General features: G+C 40.9%; 1 protein-coding gene across 1 annotated transcript in view; it reads left to right on the top strand.

The window, feature by feature from the left end:
- Positions 1 to 20,468, top strand: part of LOC132774515 (cadherin-6) — a 228,619-nt gene that overhangs the window by 173,056 nt on the left and 35,095 nt on the right. The window contains exons 6-7 of the mRNA XM_060774693.2: positions 4,513 to 4,700; positions 10,706 to 10,959. Of these exons, the coding sequence (XP_060630676.2) occupies positions 4,513 to 4,700; positions 10,706 to 10,959 (442 nt within the window). The remainder of the gene's footprint in view (positions 1 to 4,512; positions 4,701 to 10,705; positions 10,960 to 20,468) is intronic.

Genomic DNA, 20,468 nt, shown 5'->3' with positions numbered 1-20,468 from the left:
AGCAGTTAACAACACAGTTTCAATATACATAGTACAAAATCAATTGGACATTTAAAGCAATAGTAAACAATTAATTAAACAACAAACATCAACATCAATATCAATATAACAAATCCATCACGTCTCATCGATAGAATCAGAATCCAGACTCATTCCGTGTTCCAATAATCGATTGCACTGCCTAGTCGAATGCCTGTTCGAAAAACCAGGTCTTCAATTTCCTCCAGAATGCCAACAGGGAGGGGGCCGATCTGATCTCTGTAGGAAGGGTGTTCCACAGCCGAGGGGCCACCATTGAGAAAGCCCTGTCTCTCTTCCCCGCCAGGTGCGCTTGTGAAGCTGGCGGGATCGAGAGAAGGGCCTCCCCAGACGATCTTAATATCCTAACTGGTTCATAGGAGGAGATTGTTCGGACAGGTGGCAAACCAACGCTTGAAATAGTAGGAGTAAAGTTGTATGAAATTTGATTAAGAAGCCCCCCCCCCCAATTATTTTTTTAAGATCATATGCAAGACAAAACTGAATTATAGATAATAATGTTGATTTGTAATTTATTGTTCTAGGAAACATGTCTGTTCTTTGTTATCTTACTACAGAATTTCAATATTCCTCTCCCTTCCCAGAGGAAACTACAACCCTTCTATTTTTTTCTTCTTGTCATTAAAGATACTGATTAGTTCCAAAAAGCTTTCTGTGGATGACAATTGGCAATTACGTCTAAGCTGGTTTCTCTTCACCTCTGTCTAGTGCCTTTGGTTTTATAATGCATGATTTAAATGAGTCAAAAGAAACTGCACAGAGATCAATTGAGTTACAATGGGAAGAAAATTAGTCCAGTTGTAATTCTGCATGTATTATGGATATTTCTGTGTACTTTCTTTTCAGTGGCAATTGGTGTCTGCTGAGGGTGATGGGTCACAGGGCAAGGTCACCCTAGATGGAGCCAGCTTTTGAATACACATTTTCTACCAAGAGAAAACTGTGGTGCATGAACCTTAAGAACATGAATGCCAAGCTGGTGGGAGCATTCTTACAAAAACACTACTTTGGACCTGTGTTTCCCAATTTAAGCAACAATTCCCATTACATAGAATAGCAAGTGACTTGCTTGCAGTGAATGCAATGCAATACAAGGAGTCCCCATAGCTACACAAATAAAAAAGAGTAGTGGTGATATTAATGACCTATTCCGACCCATTACAAAAATAAACAATAAGAACATGCCTCCAGAACTGAGGGCCCTTCCAAAAATGTGGGGCTGTCATGTTTATACCTGAGACAATGCTTCAGGTAAAGCAATGCCTAAAGTAAAAGTGAATTAATTTGGAACAAAGCAGGGTATCTAATCAATTCCGAATGGGGTATCTAATCAATTCAGAACAAAGCAGGGTTTCCCTGCTTTGTCCTGAATTGATTTGATACCCCATTAGATCCGGGCCTTTCTGAAATGCCTGGGTCTAATCAGGTATTGCGCCTGTGGTGGGGGGACTCACCCCTAGGTCATCCTGGGTTGACCTGGGAATGAATCCCCATTATCATCTTGCACCTTTTGGGCTCCTGGAGCCTAAAAATGCAAGATGACACCCCAAATCCCCAAAACTACCCTTAAAATTAAAAAAAAAGACTTACCAGGCCACCCTCAAGGTGGTCCTAGAGTCCTTCTGGCACATAGAAATGACATGCCAGGAGACAGAGAGGGTAAGAAGCTATTTACCTTCTCTACCTACCCCCCCCCCCTTTCCTGACACATTTCTACATGTCAGGAGGAATCAAGGACATCCGTAGTGGTGGCCTGCTATGTTTTTTTTTAATTTTAAGGGTAATTTTGGGGGGCCTGGTCTTTTTTGTGGAGATGAACTTAAATGGGTTTGACTTATGTCTGGAAGCCTCCTGAGACTGGAAACACCCTTTGCACATGTTTAAATTGTGTCTGAAAGCACCTTGAGACTATTTATCAGCCTACATAGTAAGGCAAGGCAACTGAACTTGCCTTTATTCTCTTCACTAGCAATGGTAGGGATGTGATAGCTGAGAAAAATAAAAAGAGAGGGAGAAGCACATCCAGGACACTGATGTTTTCTGATTAATATTTTTGGGCTAAATCCAGTCAACAATCCCAACTAAAAGGCACCTACTACATCAATTCCTATATAGTCAACATTGTGTTAGTGGATCTCATTCAATCAATTTCTTTAGATCTGCTCCAGTTGATAGCCTAAGTTTGTAATTTGGAAATAAGGCCAAGGAGATGTTAATTGAAACAATAAAAGATGAGTTAGGAGGTTACTACCACAATCAACCACACCAATTTCATGTTGCTTCTGTTGATATTGCTGATATGAAGCTTGATAATATTATGTTGTGTTTCTTAGCTTACCTCATGAAGATTTTACTTTACTGCATTTTCCTTGAAACTATGGGCCACAATTTTACACAAAACCCTTGCCTGTGGAAAGTTTACACATAAATTAAAATGAGCACAACTTTCTCCCTGATATATTGACTTTTCATAGAAGAATTTGTGTTGCGTTTGGAAATAACAGTAGTCATGACAATTGCACAAGGTGCTTTTGTCCTATTGTGATTTTGGACCCAAAATAGGTCAAGATTCTACATGTTTTAAGATATGATATAGTAAGGGTTTTGTTTGTTTAGCCACTTGAGGGATAACTTATAATATAGGGCAAAAATCAGCCTGTGGGTACTGAGACTAAGAAATTCCTGCTGACATGAGTAGCCTTTAATGTGAGAAGCGGCTCTGTGGCCACAAGAAAACTACACATCTCTAGCTACAGGCTTCCCTCATATTCTGAGACAATGATGCAGAATTACGATGACCAAAAAGTCCCCCAGACAAACTCTGGGTCATTTGTAGTGCAGTATGTTAATAAACAGGGTTTGGGCTATTCTCAGCCTTGTGCCATTATGTCACATTAGGCAATGACTGTTAGTTGTGTTTTGTTCTCTTCCATTGAAAGTACAGATGCTTTGAGTTTACCATGTTCCTTTAGGGCAAAACAGCCCCCTGAATATTATCAAGAAATAATTTACTAAATTCATCATGAGCAGAAAAAGAACAGAGATGCCTTGCAAGAGTTTGCTGATCTAAACAAAGCAGGGCCCTTCACCTATTTTGCCTACTTACCTGCTTGTTGGCCTCAAGCCACTGGGATTGTATGATAGGTAGGCCTCCAGTTTGCATAGATACATCTAAGATGCCAGCCTGGAATCAGCAATTGTGTTTGGCTCTTTACATCATTGGACTAGTATTGAGTTGATAGACTTGAGTAAATACAGTATCTCATGAAAACCTTTCATTTATATTTTTTAAAAATATATGATTTGTAAGATAATAACATGCATTTCCAAGATTTTGGGCATTTCTCATTACATCTTCGCAACACATCTACACACTGCTACCGACACACTAACGTGTCATGACACGCAGCTTGGAGAGCTCTACTGTAGCCGATGATGGCATTATATTTCAGTCTTATTTATTTCACTTTATTTATTTCCCACCTTTCTCCCTGTTTTGTATCTTTTTAATTTGTAACTTGCTGTTGTTTTGCTTTTAATTGTATGTTGCCTGGGCTTGGCCCCATGTAAGCCACCCCGAGTCCCCTTGGAGAGATGGAGGCAGGATAGAAAAATAAAGTTCTTCTTCTTCCTCTTCTTCCTCTTCTATTCTTCCTCTTCCTCTTCCTCCACTACTACTACTACTACTACTACTACTACTCCTTCTCCTCCTCCTTCTCCTCCTCCTCCTCCTCCTCCTGATAAAGGGATGCAAGGCAGCAAACAATGCATATAAAATGCAAATTAAAACAATCTAAATACATTAATGTATAAATATAAAAGCCATTCGTATAATTAAAATAATTAAAACATTTGAGTATGCAAATAATATGATCTCCCTTAAGTTTTGGAACTTGCAACAAATTCCTGGATTCTTTAATTCTTTAATTCTTTAATTTTGCATATGTGTATTTTGCAGCAGGACTAATTGATGGATCTCAGGGTTCGTATTCTAAAAAACCACAGTACCATGTCTCCCAAGCTCTCCTCATTGACAGTAATGAACTGTATGAAAAACATGATACTATAAGAGAGTTTGCTGTTATGATTTTCCAACTTTGTGTACTCTGAGGCTGGATCAACACTGTCATATAAGGCAGTTCAATACATTATATGGATCTACACTGACCATACAATACCACTTAGATTCACTCTCTGACATTTTTAACTTGATTCCAGGCCATAGATATCATAGAATGGGTAAGAGCCCACCTTTATGCGCACTCGGAACCTCATTTAACCCATACGAAGATAGACATGGCTTTATAACACCATACTTTATCAGAAATGTGTCCTGCAAGTAGTTTGCATGAGAAATATTCTATTCACAATTTAACAGTGTGGGAAATGGAAATAGTAAGGAAGTCTAAAAATGAATGGAGAGTTTTGAAAAATGCTGAAATAATTCTGAAGTTTCCGTCTCTTTATTTTAAGGTGCCTACCAATTCAAAGTCCCAGAATCTGCACCACTGGATTCACCAGTTGGAAGGATAAAGGCTAGTGATGCTGATGTCGGTCCGAATGCAGCGATGGAATACAGCATCATTGAAGGGGATGGCTTAGAAATGTTTGGTGTCATCACAGACAAGGAGACACAAGAAGGCATTGTCACCGTGAAAAAGGTGCAGTTTTTCTGAAGAAGCATTCGAGTCCTTCATGTGTTTTGTAACATGAATTTTATTTCTCATGTCGCAAAGCATTTAATCATTTGTTAATCAAATATACTGTATGTTCTGCAAGGAGTATGAAGCAGTAAGAAACATTTTGCCCATTATGGATGTCTGATGAGAACTGGATCCCATTCACATCATACAATTGCAGCACTTTTCCCACCTAAAATGCTATTCTTGCATTCTAGGAAATTCTGGGGTTTGGAGGGAGGCATTTAGAATTATCAGCCAGAATTGTAGGTTTTTTGGGCTGTATGGCCATGTTCTAGAAGCATTCGCTCCTGATGTTTCGCCTGCATCTGTGGCAGGCATCCTCAGAGGTTGTGCTTCTAGAATATGGCCATACAGCCCAAAAAACCTACAACAACGCAGTGATTCTGGAGTCCTTGTGGACAGCAAGTTAAACATGAGCCAACAATGTCATGTGGCGGCAAAAAAAGCCAATGGGATTTTGGCCTGCATCAATAGGAGCATAGTGTCTAGATCTAGGGAAGTCATGCTACCCCTCTATTCTGCCTTGGTTAGACCACACCTGGAATATTGTGTCCAATTCTGGGCACCACAATTGAAGAGAGATATTGACAAGCTGGAATGTGTCCAGACAGGCCCGTAGCCAGGATTTCATTTCGGGGGGGGCTGAATTTTTTTTCAGGGGGGGTTTCGGGGGGGGGCTGAGTTTCGGGGGGGGGGCTGAGTCTGAGTGAAAGAGGGTCTAGCCTACCAAACCTTTTGTATCATTACCTCAATACCCCCATGCATATGGGATATATTGAGTATGGTGATCAGATCATGATATGAATAAACATAACAGTTTAAATAATGCACCATTAAGGCCTTTTCGCGAACCACCACAAAAATTTCGGGGGGTGCTGAAGCCCCCCGAGCCCCTCCCCTGGCTACATGCCTGTGTCCAGAGGAGGGCAACTAAAATGATCAAGGGTCTGGAGAACAAGCCCTATGAAGAGCGACTTAAAACAGGGCATGTTTAGCCTGAAGAAGAGAAGGCTGAGATATGATAGCCATGTATAAATATGTGAGAGGAAATCACAGGGAGGAGGGAGCAAGCTTGTTTTCTGCTTCCCTGGAGACTAGGACACAGAACAATGGCTTCAAACTACAAGAAAGGAGATTCCATCTGAACATTAGGAAGAACTTCCTGACTGTGAGAGCCGTTCAGCATTGGAACTCTCTGCCCCAAAGTGTGGTGGAGGCTCCTTTTTTTGAAGCTTTTAAACAGAGGCTGGATGGCCATCTGTCAGGGGTACTTTGAATGCAATATTCCTGCTTCTTGGCAGGGGGTTGGACTGGATGGCCTATGAGGATCTCTTCCAACTCTTTGATTCTATGATTGGCAGGGGGTTGGACTGGATGTCCCACGAGGTTTCTTCCAACTCTATGATTCTATGATTCACAGACCAGAGTTTTGTTCTCATGGCCCACTAGTAATCTGCGACCCACAGGTTAAGAACCACTGCTATAGTAGATATTAGAAATAAAACACATATACAAAATATTGATGACATTGATAATACAGCATGTTAAATCATATCAGAATCCTCTTTCCCCCCATATAGTACAAATAATAGTTCTGTTCATGTGCTCTCTCTCTCTCCAATCTCTCACCCATTTTAAAGAGCAGTGCCTTATTAGATCATGGATGGAAGTCATCTAATTATATGACACCTTTGTTGTCAGAAAGAGTAACGCTAATCTCATTTACAAGCAACCTTTCTGGCAAGCTTGATAAGGTTAGAGATATCAGCCTGCATCAATCCAAGCTTCGCCAATGCAAAAGAGACATTGCATGGATTTTCAGAGACATACTTTTTGCCTGTAGATATCACTACGATACCTGTCAGTACTTGTTCATGCCAAAATGCCTCATAGGAGTCAATGGTGTTAATCAAGTCAGTTTTTTTGTTCATGTCTGGTTTTGAAAAGAATGCTTTGGTCAGGTTTCATATGAGGCAGGGAATAAAAATGGAACCAGGGTGGGCATAAGGGTTTGTGTCACTTCTTCTATACCCCCAGGTTTGCGGTATGGAGTCAAATCTAATTGCAACTACATTTGTGCCATTTCCACCATGCCTCCATTCTAAGTTCAGTCTACATGGTTTCTGTCTTTGTGAAGAAATAGTATTAGAAACTCATGGCATTTTGTAGCCTCAATATGTTTACAAATATCAATGTTAATCATAGAGAACAATAGGCAATCCCTTCAACGGAAAGGGCCAGTCTGTAAATTGTCATCAGTTTACCAATAAGCAAAAAGTGTCCACTTGGAGCCTTTTCCTCCATCTACAAAACTCAGATCAGTGTGTGTGTTTCATTGTAACTGCATTGCAGCTACCAACTACTTCACCAGCCCTCAAACCAAGCCTGTAGGTTTGTGTCAGAGCTCAGCAGAGGTTGTCAATGCTTATGAAGAAAAATCTGGTAAGACATCAAAACCCATTGAGGCAAACATCTTCAGCTGCTTGGGAAAACATCAACTGACCGTTCTGGTGCTCGTTAACAAGCAATCAAGTCAAACAAACAATAGTTATCCCTTCACTTGACACAACACAATAACGTTCCTCCTATACTGCTTTACTGAATGTCACACTCCATTGCTTCTGACTCCATGTAACATCCTCAGTCGCATTTCCAATGAAAACAACCTTCTCTTTCCCCCTCTCTCTTTCATAAGCACATGTGCGCGCACACAACTTCTGCACAGGCAAGAATATGTCCTGTTTCCTCCCTACTAGATGCTTTTAGGTGAAAAGAAAGATACCATATTTCTTATATTGTAATACATACTCTCATTTCAGTACCAACAACAAAAATATATAAGATAACACCTACAATTCTAAGACACATCCCATTTTTAGAGATGTCTAGCAAAAAAAAGTGTGTCTTAGAATTGAAGAAATACAATAATTCAAATTGAATTTGAAAAGAAATGTCTCATTAATGTTGAAACCACGTGAGAAAGGCCTATCATCTCAAAAACACATTTTGGGGGAGTGTTCATTTTAGAAAGGTGTGAGTGATAGAATTCAACCTAATGCAATTTAAAAGACAAATATCTGGATTTTCCTCCTGACTGTGAAGGCTGAATTTATTAACTCTTTCTAAAAGGTGAAAAGCTCGGTGCATCATTAAGGCTAAACCTGTTGTCCCACAATATCTTGTTATCTCAATGAAATTTCATATCTGACTCTTGACATCGAAAATTTAAACAGGAGATGGCATTAGAGCTGTCTTCATGTGTGTTCATAACTAGTGTCTGCATGATATGGATAGGGCAATTATTTTAAATGAGGTGGTTCAACTTGAGTTTGCCACAATCCCCCCCCCCCCCACCAAGCCCTCCCATTCTCAATCTATATGTTGCTAGCCCTTCACCATTCCAAAACCATGAGAAGAAATAGTAAACGGGACAGACCTCTTCCCAAAACATTTAATAGCTGAGAATAAGTACCAGATGGCACCACTCCAATTCTACCCATGGAAGCGAACTAAACTGATAATTCACTCCTAATTCAGCTTCATCCTGGTGATAGGACAGCATATTCCTCTCCATGTGAGGTAGGAGGTTCAATTAAGAGGTACAAGTCAAGTTGTGTAGCACACAGTTCCACCACTCTTTCCCTCTCAGAATCTGCCATTGGAGATAGCTGCTATTCTTACAATTGGATGGACCCTGGTCCATCTGTCCCAGATCACATCACTCACTGGCATCCAGGGACTCAGACAAAGCTTGTTTTATTCAAGCCATAATAACTGAGCTTCTTGTAATAGAAGCAGGCTAAGGATTGAACCTGTGCCCTTCATACACTCAATGCAAGTATGCAATAGGCTTGTTTGATTTTTAAAAAATGGTTCAAAACTCATTTTGGCTGATGGTTCGATTCTAAAGTCATTAAAGTCATTTCCTTTAAAAAAAAATTTTTCCAAAACTTCTGAAACAACTTTGTTAATGGCAGATACACATGTGCAGTAGGAAAAAACAGCACTGGCGCTGGGGAAACTTCAGGGCTCTTCCACTCAGGCCACTCCTGACCGAGGGGCTCTTCCACTCCAGGCCTGCCTCAGCTGTAAATGCTGAGGAGGAGAAGGAGGAGAAGGAGGAGGCAGCAACGCCCCCTCAGGTGCCAGTTGGCTCCTGCTGCCAGGCTTCAGCTGGGCAGCAGGCTTCAGGCTGTTAGGAATAATGAAATTGGAAATCCAAAACAACTGGAGGGGCCAAAGTTTGCCTAGGCCTGGATTAGATGCAGCCATGCCACAGTTCAATGTTATAAGATCCTGGGGTTTGTAGTATGGCACTCTTTGGCAAAGGAGGATAAAAAACAATGCAAAACTACAGCTCCCAGGATTGTGTAGCATTGAGGCAAAGCAGTTGGAAGTGGTTCCTTGATAAGATCTGCCTGATAGTTTAACAACAGGGCCTTTTGAAATCTCTACCATTGGGAGACTTCCCTTCACAAACTACAACAATGGCTGTGCTTAGGCACGCCCACCTCATCCCTCCTTTGCGTTGCCTGGGAGGGGAAGCAAAACTTTACAAAAGTTGCTTAATGCATGTGAAAATTAAAATAACCTTGGGAGAGTTCCGAATATTACAAAATATTTATGAATAAAAAGGGTAAGTGGTTCAAATCGTAATTACACCTCTTACTTTTCCTGCATGATTCAAAATTGATTCGAAAGACCAAATTCAATAGGTTTTAACAAATTTAGGGTTTAAACGAATCAAACCTAACCAACTCTAGTATGCAAGATTCACCAAGATAATGCCGTAGGTCAAATTCCTGTTGGCTTAAATAGTATTGCTTGCTTACCAACAATTACAAAGATCTGCCCAAATATTAACAGGCTCAATCTGAAATGAGATGAAGAATGTGATGGGAACAATGTCATTATTTAAAGATGTTGGTTATGACGCCCTTGAAACTGTTATTATTTGAAAGACATCAGATACTTATGTGTTTTCTTCTTCTCCTTAGAGGTAATATCCTTTACTAGCTGGATTGGCTTTAATATCAATCTTCAGCATGCATAACATATAGGAACATTCTTTCCATGAGGCAGATGTTGCATGCAATGACAGCCCTTCCCCAATCATTTTTCTCTAGTACAATGGTCATTCCATTCTTTTGAAAGTTAGAGCTGTGTATCCCACTATTTAGCCTGCACTCCTTAAATTAGCCTGGGATGTGTCCTGGTTTCTGTACATGAAATGGAAAAGTGTACCACTCTGCTGCAGATTACAAAAGGTCTTGGTAAGACTCAGATTCAACAGAGATTACTAGTCATGTATACAGATTTGGTAGGTCTTTTGTTAACCACGTTGTTTGCCATTTATTAGGTGCCACAAACAGGGCCCTTTCACACTACACACTTTCACACTACACACTTATGGAATGATAATTCCACTTTAAAAACTCTAGCTCCATTCTATGGAATCCTGGGATTTGCAGTTTTGAGAGGGATATGTAAGATTCCCAATGAGGAAGCCTAGTACCCCACAACCTACAAATATCAAGATTCTGTAATATGTAGTTATGGCATGGTTTAATTGTGTAGTAAAATAGGGTCTAAGATCTAGGTATACATTTACGTGGGTGAGTCAACACTTAGAGACCTGTGTCCACTACACAGTCTACTGAGACAAAAGACAATGATAAAGAAAGTCTATGAAAGCTCTTGGGACTGTTTGTGTGTATGGAGGGGGGGGGGAGCATTGTTGATGCAATCCTATGCAAGTTTACTCAGAATTAACTTCCAGATAACTTTACTCCATGGGAAATATATTACTTTAAAGTCAAAATACTTGATAACATACTGTAAATATCTGCTTCAAATACAACAGGATAGACTAAATGTATCTCAGAGTATCTCAGTTAAATGTTAAGTCTCCCTGGAAAACCTTTATAAGTTTTGTGTTGAACATGTACATTTTCTCTTTCCAGGCTTTGGATTTTGAGAAGAAGAGACAGTTTACTTTGAAAGTAGAGGCCAGCAATCCCCATGTGGACCCCAGATTCCTGTATCTGGGACCATTCAAAGACACAACTACTGTCAGAATTCAAGTGGAGGATGTGGATGAACCTCCTGTATTCAGTAGGCCAGCCTATATACTCGAAGTAAAAGAAGATGTCCAGATAAATGCTGTCATAGGAACTGTGACCGCCAGAGACCCTGATAGTGCAAAGAATCCTATCAAGTAAGCACATAGACCACTCTGTCTTTTATTATTTACATGTAAACGTATTGTGATTTTTAAAAAAATGTCACTCAGTTCCTGCTATTAAAAATGTCACAGACCTACCCTGTGAGACTAATTCGGATTCTGATATAGCACAGAGAACTTAAAGCTTTCGTTAGGTGCAAACATAGTGACAAGCATTTCCTGTATTTTTCTTTTGAAATGTAAATTTAGAAAGAAGCTTATTGGATTGTAAATCAAAGAACTATCCATGAGATATTATTTAAGGAGAGCAAAACCTGAATGCAGGAGGGAATTAAAAGACTGACTGGCGGTGCTTATGTCTCACTGAAATCTATGAGGCAAGAGTAAAAGATTCATTTATTGACACTCACTTCAATACAGATGTGAAGTAGACAGATGCATTCGAAATACAGATATTTCTACTGTTATTTGGCCCCCATCATACTATAAGCTATGTCACATGGCCTGTACCTGCAATGTAAACAAGTAAGGAAAGGCTGGAAGGTTTGGAAATCACAGACAATGGAAAATGCATACCTCAAGGGTATCCTATTCCCACATTGCTACTTCCACAACATGCTCTTTGGAGGCTGGCTCTGCCATTTGGCAAAGTGAATATCTGCTTTAAGAGGAAGATATTGAGAGGTCACAGGAAGGTGTTGAAAGCTGGAGATATAAGTTATGTAATCTGGCATGTTTCTCAAAGACTAGTTTACTGTCTTTAGGTGGGAGATAATATTCCATTGTAAGTTACCAATGGAAAAAGTGCCAGCTTGTTCTTTGCCTCGGGACAAGCAAACTGTTTCAGGCCAGCTCTGTCCCTATGGCAGATCCTACTGTATCTTTCTGCGGTTAGCCATCTCCTCCTCCCTTCAATGGTTTTCGTTCTTTTTCCTTGTTGTTTCTCTGTTTTTTTCCCTAGCATTTGAGAGAAACATTTCTTTATATGAAGAACATGGACTTGGCTTGTGTTGTTTGTGCTTATGTGAAGAAAATATTTCAGTATATTAAAACTGAATGCCTGAATTTGAAGAACTGAAAGATGGCAACCCTTGTGGTTAAGATGTCCTTGAAGAAGTCACCCAAAAGGGATGGCTTGAGAGATGTCTTGTGCCTTTTTGATAGTTTCCAAGACCATTCCTCCTGTGATACCTTGGAAGTTAAGACACATCAGCAAGACACTATAGAACTAGGTGACTTCCAATAGAGTCAGCTTCTGTTAGCATCTACACACCAGGTAGTCACCTCTTTCCTTTGGCTATAACATGCAAGTGCAGCAGGTGGCTGGGGTCTCCTCCTACCATTTGATGTTGCCACCAGTCATCTACTTCTGCATGAATGCATTGGATATTTCCTTGCACAAGTAGCAAAACTATCAAACCAAGTGGTTTAATATCATGCAATCCTAGTCCAATTATCTGAACTAAAATTCTATTGAATTTAGGGATACTTACTTCTGAATAGGCATCCATCAGATTATGAGGCTAGGCCTCACTTCTGTTGAAGGAGTGATGACAAAATGATTAAGGGCCCTTCCAAACAGTTCTTTAACCTGCGACCTGTCACAGGTTTACCTGAAGTGTCCACATGACACCTCAGGTAAACCCTAATAACTCCAGAAATAAAACAACTGTAAACAGAGAATAGTGAGAGAAATGAAGCAATATATTTATTTATCATGTCAGGGGCATCCAGACAATTGTATTTCATTTCTAACAGAACAAAACAAGCAAACAGACAAAACACAAAGTTTGCAAGCTTGGTAGTTGATTAAATGTCCTTTGACCAGTATCTGGCCATTGGAGTGCTTCTGGTGTTGCTGCAAGAAGGTCCTCCATTGTGCATGTAGCAGGGCTCAAGTTGCATTGCAGCAGGTGGTCTGTAGTTTGCTCTTCTCCACACCCACATGTCGTGGATTCCACTTTGTAGCCCCATTTCTTAAGATTGGCTCTGCATCTCGTGGTGCCAGAGTGCAGTCTGTTCAGTGCCTTCCAAGTCGCCTAGTCTTCTGTGTGCCCAGGGCGGAGTCTCTCATTTGGTATCAGCCATTGGTTGAGGTTCTGGGTTTAAGCCTGCCACCTTTGGACTCTCACTTGCTGAGGTGTTCCAGCGGGTGTCTCTGTAGATCTTAGAAAACTATTTCTTGATTTAAGTCATTGACATGCTGGCTGATACCCAAACAAGGGATGAGCTGGAGATGTCACTGCCTTCGTCCTTTCACTATTGGCTGCTACTTCCCGGTGGATGTCAGGTGGTGCAATACTGGCTAGACAGTGTAATTTCTTCAGTGGTGTAGGGCGCAGACACCTTGTGATAATGCGGCATGTCTCATTAAGAGCCACATCTACTGTTTTAGCGTGGTGAGATGTGTTCCACACTGGGCATGCATACTCAGCAGCAGAGTAGCTTAGCGCAAGGGCAGATGTCTTCACTGTGTCTGGTTGTGATCCCCAGATTGTGCCAGTCAGCTTTCGTATGATATTGTTTCTAGCACCCACTTTTTGTGTGATATTCAGGCAGTGTTTCTTCTAGGTCAGACCACGGTCCAGGGTGACTCCCAGGTATTTGGGTGTGCTGCAATGCTCCAGTGGGATTCCTTCTCAGGTAATCCTCAGAGCTCGGGATGCTTGTCTGTTCTTAAGGTGAAAGGCACATGTCTGTGTTTTAGATGTATTAGGGATCAGCTAGTTTTCCCTGTAGTAGGTGGTAAGGGCACCTAGAGCTTTGGAGAGCTTCTGTTCAACCATTTCAAAGCTCCCTGCTTGAGCAGTAATGGCACAATCATCAGCATAGATGAAGCTCTCTGTCCCTTCTGGCAGTGGCTGGTCATTTGTGTAGATGTTGAACATGTATGGAGCAGGCACGCTCCCCTGAGGCAGGCCATTCTTCTGTTTCCGCCATCTACTTCTCTTACCCTGGAACTCAACAAAAAAACTCCTGTTTTGTAGTAGGTTTCCTATGAGGCAATATGACTCGAAGTGACTGGCTTGACCTTGAAGGAGCTGGGGGTGACCACGGCCAACAGGGAGCTCTGGCATGGGCTGGCCATGAGGTCCCGAAGAGTCGGAAGTGACTGAACAAATAAACAATAACAACATGAGATGATAGGGGGCATTACAACTGATGCAGTCTCCCCGAGTCTTTCCCAAGAGCTGTAAGGACACATTAGGCCTGCATGATTTTAACAGTCATCCTCCCCCCCCCCCCACACACACACCATCAATAGTGTAAATAGTAACTCTAACTTTCCCTCTCTACTCGAGGGAGGATGCAATTAGACTGTTATATGTACTACTTGTCAGTTACTTGTCAGTTTCCCCTGACAGTTAGAAATAAAACCTTCAGACACTTGATGTTATGTTGAAAACCCTCATTTTTTTTCCACTTGACTGTAGCTTGAAAAAGCAAACGCAAAACCTAAGCATAGAGCACTGTCAGTTTGAAAGGCCTTTGATCCCCCATTAAAGAATCCTTCATAATGTCATTATGAAAATGCTTAATGGAGAAGGGGGAGAAAGAGAATTCGCACATACATCCCCTGGCAGCCCCCAACATCTTCTTGATTTGGCGGTTGTATTAGACACAAGGACACTTTATTTAAGAAAGCAATTAAGAGAAGATCTCAAAGGAATGAGCCTTGTAAAATGAAATAAAAAATATGCCTTTGGCATGAGCAGATTGAGTGACACATGCATTTGTCAATAGAGTATTGCCAGAGTTGTTGATTCCTCTCGCCTGCCTGGCTGCTGAATGACAGTTCAGAGGAGTAAATGCATTCAGCTCGTACTGTGATGGGCACATATCACAACATTAGATCTGACAGTTTCCAGGCCTGGCTTCAGTGAGGCTTCTTTCCTATTAAGGCCCCATGGTGGAGAAGAACTCCTGGCCCCGAAGGCACTGCTGGGTACCCTTGTATGAAACAGCAACTGCTGGAGGCTTCCCAGCACCTCTGCTCCCACACTTGCTGTGCAGTGCTGTGCAGAACATCTACACAGAAAGAAGGAATGCTACAATAAAGTGATGCTACCTTCCTGCTCAGTGAGCTTGGATATGGAAATCTTATACAATGAGTATGTTTGGATACTCATACACATCTTCTTGGACGTACGTCCACATCCTACTTATATTCTGTTGGACAAACGGTAGTTCCAGATGAATGTCTCCTTACATGACCAAAGAAAAGACATGGTAAAGTCATTCCCCCTATCCCCACAGCAGTGATGGAATCCCAAAAGGAAAAATATATTGAGAGTAATGTGTTGTCAAAGGCTTTCATAGCTGGAATCACTGGGTTGCTGTGAGTTTTCCGGGCTGCATGGCCATGTTCCAGAAGCATTCTCTCTTGACGTTTCACCCACATATGTGGCAGTCTCACAACCTCTGAGGATGCCTACCATAGATGTGGACAAAATGTCAGGAGAGAATGCTTCTAGAACATGACTATACAGCCCGGAAAACTCAAAGCAACACATTAGGAATAAAGTATTTATTTTATTTATTTATTTACCACACTTTTATCCCACCCTTTTCAGCCTGAAGGCGACTCAGGGCAGCATACCGACTGGCAACAATTAGATGCCGAACACACATAAATACATCATTTAAAATAGGTTAAATCACATAATAATATTCATATAGAAAGCAATTTAAAACTATAAAAATCAGTGACTTGCGGGTTTAAATCCATGTCCATTTGCATCGTTAAGCTGTTCCATATTCGTTCACAATACTGAGTTTATCTGGTTACAATGAGTTTACAAAAGCTTGCTTGAAAAAACAGGTTTTTACTCTTTCCTCAAGGTCAGGAGAGAGGGGGCTGATCTAATATCCCCAGGAAGGGAATTCCACAGCCAAAGGGCCACCACTGAGAAGGCCCTGTCCCTCGTCCCTGCCAAGCATGCCTATGAGGCAGGCGGGATCGAGAGCAGGGCCTCCACAGATGATCTTAAATTCCTGGAAGGTTTGTAAGGGGAGACACATTCGGATAAGTAAGTACATGATATGATAGCCTGCTTTTCAATGGCATCACTAAAGTGCTCTAATCCTCCTCTAATACTCCTCCATAGTATATGAAGGAAGTATCAATTGGTCTGGGATGAGATTGGGAACATTAATTGTTGTTGATAATTGCCATCAAGTTGACTTTTTGACTCATGCCAGCTCTAGAAATGAGAGCCTTCCAGGTCATCCTATCCTCAGCAGCCCTGCTCAAGTCTTGCAGACTCAGGGTCGTTGCTTCCTTGATGAAGTGTATTCACCTAGAATGCAGCCTTCCCCTTTTGCTACTGTTAATTATGTTATGGCAAAACCTGTACCTGTTGGCTTCAGCAGAGCACAAAAGCACAAAATATATTTCTATGGTTAACTGCAATCCTATTCTGGCTAATCTCCTCCTCTGCTATTCTATCAATCACCTTGGCTACTGAAAAATAATTCAGTGAAAGGAGTGGGTGGAGAATACTACAAAGGACATTTAAAGATAGAGAAATCTCTGTCTGGTAAACTCTGTAGCATATACATCATTGGGTTGTTGTAGGGTTTTTTGAGCTATATAACCATGTTCTAGAGGCATTCTCTCCTGACGTTTCACCTGCATCTATGGCAAGCATCCTCAGAGGTAGTGAGGTCTGACCTCACTACCTCTGAGGATACTTGCCATAGATGCGGGTGAAACATCAGGAGAGAATGCCTCTAGAACATGACCATATAGCCCGAAAAAAAACCTACAACAACCCAGTGATTCCAGCCATGAAAGCCTTCGACAATACATATACATCATGTTTGACCTAGCCTAGGCAGCCTACTTAGCATTAGAGTTGGTTCACAACATTTTATTACATGAGAAGGAAAAGCAAATATCCAGAGCTGGTAAAGTTCTGGGGGGGGGGGGTAGAGGGATTTGTGGAGGCCTCACGGTGATCTCCCCACTTTGTGACAATAAAATGCAAAAAATCTTGAGATAAATAACATTTTTTTGCCTTTATATGACTAAGCAAATCTGCCACCTGAGACAGATAGAGCTGATCCTGCAATAATACATTTATGCTTAGGGTCAATCTGGATTCTGGACTATTTTAAAGGTTTTAATAGAGATGGTCATAGCACTCTCACTGTCTTTGCACTGTAGAGACACTTATTCGGAAAGCCTTTATTAAAAAACAGCCACTTCACTCCACCTCTGGAATCCAGAATGGTCCCCCTACAATACTACTATACTACTATACTCTATTCAGACCATAACAGAAGGCGAAGAAGAAGCAAGGACTGTCTTTCTTTCTTCAGGTTAGGGAAGGGAAGTGTAATGTGGTAGTGCTTTGCATCTCTTCTCACTGCCTTTGCGCTGGTACCTTTTCAACATTGACCCAAGTACGAGGGTATTTTTTAAGTAAGGTCCGTTGGAACATAAGTACACAACGAAAGTTTATTTCAAAAAAGTAAATTTATTTTCAGAAAGTACGTACTTCACTCTATTTTTTGACATAGTTGCCAAGTTTGTTCAAACACTTATCATACCTCTGAACCAATTTTAAAATACCCTCTTCATAAATCCTCTCTTCAACTGAAGCCACCAAATCGTCTGTAATCAAAGAAGGGCGACCGGAGCGATCATCATCATGGCCATCTTTGAATTGTCGTACCCACTTACGCACTTTGCTTTCACTCATAACAGTATCACCATACACTACACAAATCTGTCGATGAATTTCTGCAGCAGGCAGGTTCCTTGCTGACAAAAACCGTATCACTGAGCGAACCTCACATGCGGCGGGTGAGTTGATAGTCTTAAACATTTTTAAAGCACAGAACAGAACCGTACAGGTTAGCTACAGAGCGGAAACTGAGCACAGTTGTTCCCGAGGCATGCCGGTACACAACGCACTCGCTCATTGCGGTATGCGCGCGAACTACTAGTGTCTACAACAAAACGGATCTTACTTAAAAAATACCTCTCATATAAATCCTACTTATACTCTGGGAGGCATTTTTTGTCAAAAAGTATTTGGATATATACATGGGTCTATATGGTTTATTTCTTTTACTTCTTCGATCTTATGAACTAGATGCCAGTACGGCTTGGCTTTCTGATCTTGCCTGCTCTCAATATTTATGCACACAGTACCCTCTATGGCCTCTACATGTATTTATTAACCTTCCAGCTTGTCAGTTTCCCAGGATTTTGAAGGGAATAAAGTCCTGAAATCTGACATGCATGCACCAGTAATTTCATTAAAGAAATGTAAAGAATGAGTTTGATGTTGTCGACTTAATTCTTAATAGGCTATGATCCGTAAGTCAAAGTCACCACCAATTCAACATAATTAGCAGTCCTTGATCAAAAGAGACCCGGGATTATTTAAATGAAATGAAAGCAATGACAGGGTAGCCTATTCAAAGCATCCTTCTAGGTCAGGGTTAATGATATAATTAGAATATATTGTTAGCTATTGTAACCTTGTCTTCAATTCTTTTTTTCTTTCTATATAAGAGAAAAATACGATACATTTCCATTTGTCAGATCACCATGTTGTTGTTCTTACTGCAGTGCTATGTTAACTTTCTTTTCCATAAGTGACCATGTCTGTCTAGTGAGCACTCCAAAAGTGTGTTGTCCATAATTTTAATATTCAGGTGGAGATTCAAGGTGGAAATAGCATGGAAAGCAGGGATGTGCACTTATATCCCATCTACACTGCCATATAATCCCGATTATCAAAGCAGATAATCTACATTATCTGCTTTGAACTGGATTATATGAGTCTACACTGCCATGTAATCCAATTCAAAGCAGATAATCTGCATTTTATATGTCGGTGTAGAAGGGACCTTAGTTACTATTTTGTTTACGCACTGTGGATTTGAAAGAGAAAGAGAGATAATGTGCAAGGAAAGGAAGATGTGATTTGGTGGAGCACCAGGACAGACATTATTCTGAATTTAAACATACTCAACACTTTCCAACCAAGCTTTTAATTAATATTTGAGGGCCTAAGAGGGGGGGGGGGAGCCATTCTTAACTATTGCATACTGCCACATGGTCAAAAGCTCTTGGCTTTCCTCTAGAACAGGGTTTTAGGTGTAGCATATGACCTCTGGCCAGCTTGGTCAATAGTGAGGTATAATGAGAGTAGTTTGCCACCATTGCCTACATAGCATATGGAGAAAATATCAATTGGCCTGAGGTGGAATCTTATTTAGGCAATCCTTTTTCAGGTAGTGGGGTAAGAAAGGAGGAAAATGCTGAACACCTATGGTGAATGACCTATTTGGCAAAGGACATATTGTTGGAACTACCCTGCATGCCATGTGACATTAAGTGGTGTAATTTTAGATGTTCTTGGGACTGACCTAAGGGATTTGTCCTCAACAAACACCAGGCAACTTAGTGATTGGACCCTCAAGTTGGCTTCTCAATAGATAGCTGGTCTGCAAGAAGAAACCCAATTTGGAGGAGGGGTTGGGGGGGGGGTTGCTCAAGTATTTTGTCCAGGAGGAACCAGGAACCCAACTGTCACAGCCAATCCTACATTAGGTTGTTCCCCTCTGTTTGCATATCTCAAGGAACAACCTAAAGAGGCAAAGGTTCCAATAAAGTAACCCACATTTCAATACAATTTCAATCTCATTGTTTCATTGATTAATCAGCACTAGTTCCTCAATATGTGGATGGGTAATGATCCCAGTTCCTCCTACCCAGATTTGCTACTCCTGCTAGATAGTACTAGAGGCAGCATCATCACATTAGCATAATGTGATGGCTATTTGTGGAAGACCTATGGAAGACCTATGCTATAGCTCGGCATTAATGAAGGAAGCTGAGTGTAACTGAAAAGTTTCTGGAGAGTTCAGCATGGTACAGATTATGGCTATGTTATCCCTCTTTCCTATAGAAGAAAAATCTATGTGTAGTTTCCATCAAAATTGGGATAAGAAACTGGGTGTCACCACTCCTACCCACAAATGTTGGGTACAACTCCACAATATGATCCCATCCATCCAAGTTATTTATTTCCTGCCAGCAAATGATACATGTTTGCTTGAGCACTCTGTATGCTCTGGTCCAACAAAAACAAATGTCCCTTCAGGGTCAATGTAGCCGTTGTAAAGCTGACCCTTCATATCCAGTTATCCATGCATCCTGCAGCCACTGACAAAACCCAATCACTGCACATTTTTTTAAAAAAATATCCAAAAGAATCAAAATTTTAAGTTTTCATTTTATAGAAAGAAAACCATTTTACTGTACTATTGATATAAGGGAAATAAAGCATAAAGAGATTTTGGTATCCACGGGGCCCTTGGAACCAAATCCTAGTGAACACAAAAAGCCCACTGTGTTGGACTGCAAATTCACAATCAAAAACATATGTTTTCCTTTGCTCCTAAGAACTGTGTTGCATACCTCGTGCTAAATCCATGACATTAGGATTTCTGGATATCAGAGTGCTATTTGAAAACCTTACACTACTAATCCTCAGTTCACTGAACACATTAACGATGCT

The sequence above is a fragment of the Anolis sagrei genome, chromosome 4 (genome assembly GCF_037176765.1).
Source record: "Anolis sagrei isolate rAnoSag1 chromosome 4, rAnoSag1.mat, whole genome shotgun sequence".
NCBI lineage: Eukaryota > Metazoa > Chordata > Lepidosauria > Squamata > Dactyloidae > Anolis > Anolis sagrei.
The sequence above is the reverse complement of the archived record's forward strand: the minus strand, read 5'-3'. Positions and strand labels throughout refer to the sequence as shown.